Source organism: Chrysemys picta, chromosome 1 (assembly GCF_011386835.1).
Source record: "Chrysemys picta bellii isolate R12L10 chromosome 1, ASM1138683v2, whole genome shotgun sequence".
Lineage (NCBI taxonomy): Eukaryota > Metazoa > Chordata > Testudines > Emydidae > Chrysemys > Chrysemys picta.
In genome coordinates, this window is record NC_088791.1 from 159597475 (window position 1) to 159603361 (window position 5887).

Sequence of the window (5887 nt, forward strand, 5' to 3'; positions counted from 1 at the left end):
CACAATATCTTTCTTGTGTACATTATCAATAGTGTTTTCGAGCTGATGGTAAAAATCTTCAATTTGCTCATCCTCATAATCTGTTGTGGGGGCGTAAACTTGTACCACTGTGATATTAAATGGTACTGCCTTTAGGCAGATGGAAATAAGCCTGCTGGATACTGGGTGGCATCCTAATACTGAATTCTTGATATCTTTATGCACAAGAAATCCTATGCTGTTGTCCTCTCTACTGTAATAGAGTACATGCCCTTCTTCTGTTAGTGCCTCTCCAAAGTTCTTCCATGTGACCTCAGAAATTCCTAGGAGGTGCAGGTGTATTGTTTCATTTCATACATGAGTTCTTTCAACCTCCCTATTTGTCTCAATGTCCTTACATTCCATGTGGCTATGGTGATGTTATCCCTTCCACGGATCCTCTTTGTTGGGATTACACCAGTAGTATACTTGTCGTGTCCGCCCTGGTGGGAGATGTATGGCGCGGTCATTATTAATCCGGGCTGTGACCAATCTGGTATGGACATGGTTGACTTGCTCATCATATGGTGTGTCTCTGGCAAATTTCTAACCTGACGGAACCCATCCCTCTCCAGGCAGCCCCCTTTTATTCACCTCTTATGACATGCAGGAGGAGCAGGGGAATATTCTTGACAACTTCTTCTTCCAGACATTAGTTTGGCTAAAACTGTGAATTCTCTTTGAAGCTACCAGTGACCCCTTTGGTTTTCCATTAACATTCCTGCAAATAAGTGAATTATGGTTATAAGTATGTCCACGGATTGACGGAGTATCACAAATAATTGTGTGAATGTGCTTTTGCACGAGTATTCATATTATGAGTGCTTTCATGGCCATCTTGAAAGCTATTTGTAGATTTGGAAGTCAGTCATTGAGTAGAAATTAAACTGTAGATGGAACTCAGCCCCCATACAGAGATTCAACCCCTTAGGCCTGGTCTACACTACGACTTTAATTCGGATTTATCAGCTTTAATTCGAATTTACCCTGCAACCGTCCACACAACGACGCTATTTATTTCAATATAAAGGGCCCTTTAAATCGATTTCTGTACTCCACCCCGACGAGCGGAATAGCGCCAAAATCGATTTTAACATTTCGAATTAGGGATAGTGTGGCCGCAATTCGATGGTATTGGCCTCCGGGAGCTATCCCACAGTGCACCATTGTGACCGCTCTGGACAGCAATCTAAACTCGGATGCACTGGCCAGGTAGACAGGAAAAGCCCCGCGAACATTTGAATTTCATTTCCTGTTTGCCCAGCGTGGAGAGCACAGGTGACCACAGATAGCTCATCAACACAGGTAACCATGCAGGCCGATAATCGAAAAAGAGCACCAGCATGGACCGTACGGGAGGTACTGGATCTGATCACTATATGGGGAGAGGATTCAGTGCTTGCAGAACTTCGTTCTAAAAGACGAAATGCCAAAACTTTTGAAAAAATCTCCAAGGGCATGATGGAGAGAGGCCACAATAGGGACTCAGATCAGTGCCACGTGAAAGTCAAGGAGCTCAAACAAGCCTATCAAAAAACAAAGGAGGCAAACAGTCGCTATGGGTCAGAGCCGCGGACATGCCACTTCTACGCCGAGCTGCATGCAATTCTAGGGGGGGGCTCCACCACTACCCCACCTGTGATCGTGGATTCCGGGTCGGGGATAGTCTCATCAGCTACACCTGAGGATTCTGCCGATGGGGGAGAGGAGGAGGAGGAGGAGGAGGAGGATGAGCTTGCAGAGAGCACACAGCACTCCGTTCTCCCCAACAGCCAGGATCTTTTCCTCACCCTGACTGAAGTACCCTCCCAACCCTCCCAAGCCAGTATCCAAGACCCTGACCCCATGGAAGGGACCTCAGGTGAGTTTACCTTTTAAAATATAAAACTTGTTTTAAAAGCAAACGGTTTTTAATGATTACTTTGCCCTGAGGACTTGGGATGCATTCGTGGTCAGTTCAGCTACTGGAAAAGTCTGTTAACGTGTCTGGGGATGGAGCGGAAATCCTCCAGGGACATCTCCATGAAGCTCTCCTGGAGGTACTCCAAAAGCCTTGCCACAAGGTTTCTGGGCAGTGCAGCCTTATTCCGTCCTCCATGGTAGGACACTTGACCATGCCATGCTTGCAGCAAGTAATCTGGTATCATTGCCTGACAAAGCCTGGCAGCGTATGGTCCCAGTGTTTGCTGGCATTCAAGCAACATCCGTTCTTTATCTTGTTGTGTAATCCTCAGGAGAGTGATATCACTCATGGTAACCTGGTTGAAATACGGGAACTTAATTAAGGGGACAGAGGTGGCCGTTCCTACTGGGCTGTTTGCCTGTTGCAGAAAATAAATCCTTCCCTGCAGTTAGCCAAGCGCAGATGGGAAATTGGCCCTGAGCTTTTCGCATTTGGCTAGCAGGGATCTTCCCTGTTACCAGCCATGCGGTGGGGGGAGGGGTACCGTGATCATCCCAGAGAATTTATTGTGGGAGGGGGGTGGCGGCGGGGGGGGTGGTTAGTTTGGTTCCTGCAGGGATCTTCCCTGATACCAGCCACGCGGTGGGGGGAGGGGTACAGCGATCATCCCAGAGAATTCATGGCGGGAGGGGGGGGGTGGGGTGGTTAGTTTGTTTTCTGCTGCTGCTGAATGTTAACAGAAAAACCGCAGCACTCTACAGGCTATGCTTGGTATGTGGGAAAGGAGGGCGCAGAAGCTGTAAGACAATGGCTTACCATGGCCGCATGCAAGCCGAATTCTGTTGCCCGGACCTGTGATCTCTAGCAGCAAAGCCACAGGCACTCAGCATTAAGAGGCAAAATGCGACCTTGCACAGAAATCACATGTGCTATGTAATGTGAATAGTGTTGGTCACCGTGAAAGAGTATAAGCATTGTTCTGCAAAATGTATCTTTTTAAACAATTCTCTCTTTTCCCCTCCCTACAGCAGCTGCAAATTCCTCAAGCCTCCCTCCTCCATCCCGAAGGCTATCACAGATAAGGCGTCGTAAAAAGAAGACGCGAGACGAGATGTTTTCAGAAATTATGGAATCCAGCCGCAGTGACAGAGCTCATCTGAATGAGTGGAAGGAAACGGTTTGCAAAGTATAGGAAAGAAGCCAGTGAACGTGAGGACAGGAGGGACCAACGTGAGGACATGAGGGACCAACGTGAGGACAGGAGGGACCAACGTGAGGAGAGGAGAGACGCTCGAGATGAGAGGTGGCGGCAGGAAGATCAGAGGAGGCAGGATACAACGCTGGGGCTGCTGCGTGAGCAAACAGACATGCTTCGGCGTCTGGTGGAGCTTCAGGAACGGCTGCAGGAAAACAGACTGCCGCTACAGCCCCTGTACCCCCCTCCCCCCTCCCCATGTTCCGTATCCTCCTCACCCAGACGTGTAAGAACGCGGAGGGGAGGCTCCGTAAAGCCTTTCCATTCCACCCCAGTAGACAGCCCAAGCAAAAGGCTGTCAGTTTTTTACCTTTTTTTAGTGGCCTTTTCCTTCCCACCGATCCTCCTCCCAAATCCCACCCGGGTTCCCTCCCTCTTTTTCTAATCTATTAATAAAGAATAAATGATTTTTAAATGATAGTGACTTTATTTGGTTTGAAAGAAAGCTGGGGGAAGCAGGAGTGTGGGTTCCTTACAGAAAATGAGTCAATAAAGGGGGCGGGTTTTCATGAAGGAGAAACAAACAGATATTTCACACTGTAGCCTGGCCAGTCATGAAACTGGTTTTCAAAGCTTCTCTGATGCACAGCGCTTCCTGGTGTGCTCTTCTAATCGCCCTGGTGTCTGGCTGCGTGTAATCAGCAGCCAGGCGATTTGCCTCAGCCTCCCACCCCGCCATAAAGGTCTCCCCCTTACTTTCACAGAGATTGTGGAGCACGCAGCAAGCAGAAATAACAATGGGGAGATTTCTTTGGCTGAGGTCAGAGCGAGTCAATAATGAACGCCAGCGACCTTTTAAACGGCCAAATGCACATTCTACCACCATTCTGCACTTGCTTAGCCTGTAGTTAAACAGCTCCTGACTCCTGTCCAGGCTGCCTGTGTATGGCTTCATGAGCCATGGCATTAAGGGGTAGGCTGGGTCCCCAAGAATAACTATTGGCATTTCAACATCCCCAACGGTTATTTTCTGGTCCGGAAAGTAAGTCCCTTGCTGCAGCCCTTTAAACAGAGTAGTGTTCCTGAAGACGCGAGCGTCATGAACCTTTCCCGCCCAGCCCGTGTTGATGTTGGTGAAACGTCCCTTGTGATCCACAAGTGCTTGCAGCACCATTGAAAAGTACCCCTTGTGGTTTATGTACTCGGTGGCTTGGTGCTCCGGTGCCAAGATAGGGATATGGGTTCCATCTATCGCCCCACCACAGTTAGGGAATCCCATTGCAGCAAAACCATCCACTATGGCCTGCACATTTCCCAGAGTCACTAACTTTCGTAGCAGCACCTGAGTGATTGCTTTGGCTACTTGCATCACAGCAGCCCCCACAGTAGATTTGCCCACTCCAAATTGATTCCCGACTGACCGGTAGCTGTCTGGCGTTGCAAGCTTCCACAGGGCTATCGCCATGCGCTTCTCAACTGTGAGGGCTGCTCTCATCTTGGTATTCTGGCGTTTCAGGGCAGGGGACAGCAAGTCACAAAGTTCCATGAAAGTGTCCTTACGCATGCGAAAGTTCCGCAGCCACTGGGAATCATCCCACACCTGCAACACTATGCGGTCCCACCAGTCTGTGCTTGTTTCCCTTGCCCAGAATCGGTGTTCCATGGATAGAATCTGCCCCATTAACAACATGATCTCCAAAGCACCGGGGCCCGCGGTTTCACAGAATTCTGTATCCGTGTCCGTGTCCATGTCCATGTCCATGTCCTCATCATGCTTGTCGCTGCGCTGCCGCCGCCACTGCCTCCTCGCCTCGTTTTTCTGGTCCTGGCTCAGCATAAACTCCACGAGAACGCGCGAGGTGTTTACAATGTTCATGACTGCTGTTTTGAGCTGAGCGGTCTCCATGCTTGCTGTGGTATGGAGTCTGCAGTGTTCACCCACCCAGGAAAAAAGGCGCGAAATGGTTGTCTGCCATCCGTTGCTTTCATGCAGGGAGGGAGGGAGGAGTTGAGGCTGTACCCAGAACCACCTGCGACGATGTTTTTTGTCCCATCAGGCACTGGGATCTCAACCCAGAATTCCAATGGGCGCGGGAGACTGCGGGAACTATGGGATAGCTACCCACAGTGCAACGCTGCAGAAATCGACGCTAGCCCCGGTACTTGGACGCACACCACCGAATTAATGTGCTTAGTGTGGCTGCATACATTTCGACTTTATACAACCTGTTTTCCAAATTCGAATTATATAAATTCGGATTAATCCCGTAGTGTAGACATACCCTTAGTCCTTCAGTATAGGACTTGGATGAGATTCAAGAAGTGCATAGCCCTTACACAGGGATATGTTCACCCCATGTGAGTTAGATGATCAGTCCCTTATGGAAAAGACCAATTCAATGTAATAGGGATAAAACCAATAGAGTTTAATAGAAATTACTCGTCAAGCCTATAGAATTTAACAGAAGATGATACTGTTGGCCCTGTTGGTTAGCCATTATTCAGGGCCTTACTGGGTTGTTTCTGTTAAGAGGAGAAATTGATGATACAAGTCAGGTATTTCTTTGGTAGATTTTACAATGAATGAGCCAAGTCCTGTTCCCTGAACACAGTAGCAACAAACAGCAGCAGGCAGTTTCTCTGCTGAGACATCCCCAAGTCTCTCTCTCCACTGAACTCTATCACCAAGAAACATTCTGCTTCCTGTGAGGATCAGGTGGACAATTCTTGACAACTTCTTCCCCAGGCTTTCTGCCTCCAACTTCACAGGT

At 48.7% G+C, this 5887-nt stretch overlaps 1 protein-coding gene across 1 annotated transcript; it reads left to right on the plus strand.

The window, feature by feature from the left end:
* The first annotated feature begins 551 nt into the window (after window positions 1-551).
* On the plus strand, window positions 552-3525 carry LOC135976749 (uncharacterized). Its single transcript, XM_065574052.1, has 2 exons — window positions 552-1879; window positions 2950-3525. Exons 1-2 carry the CDS (start codon window positions 1330-1332, stop codon window positions 3111-3113), a joined length of 714 nt encoding a protein of 237 aa, XP_065430124.1. The 5' UTR covers window positions 552-1329; the 3' UTR covers window positions 3114-3525.
* The last annotated feature ends 2362 nt before the right edge of the window (window positions 3526-5887 follow it).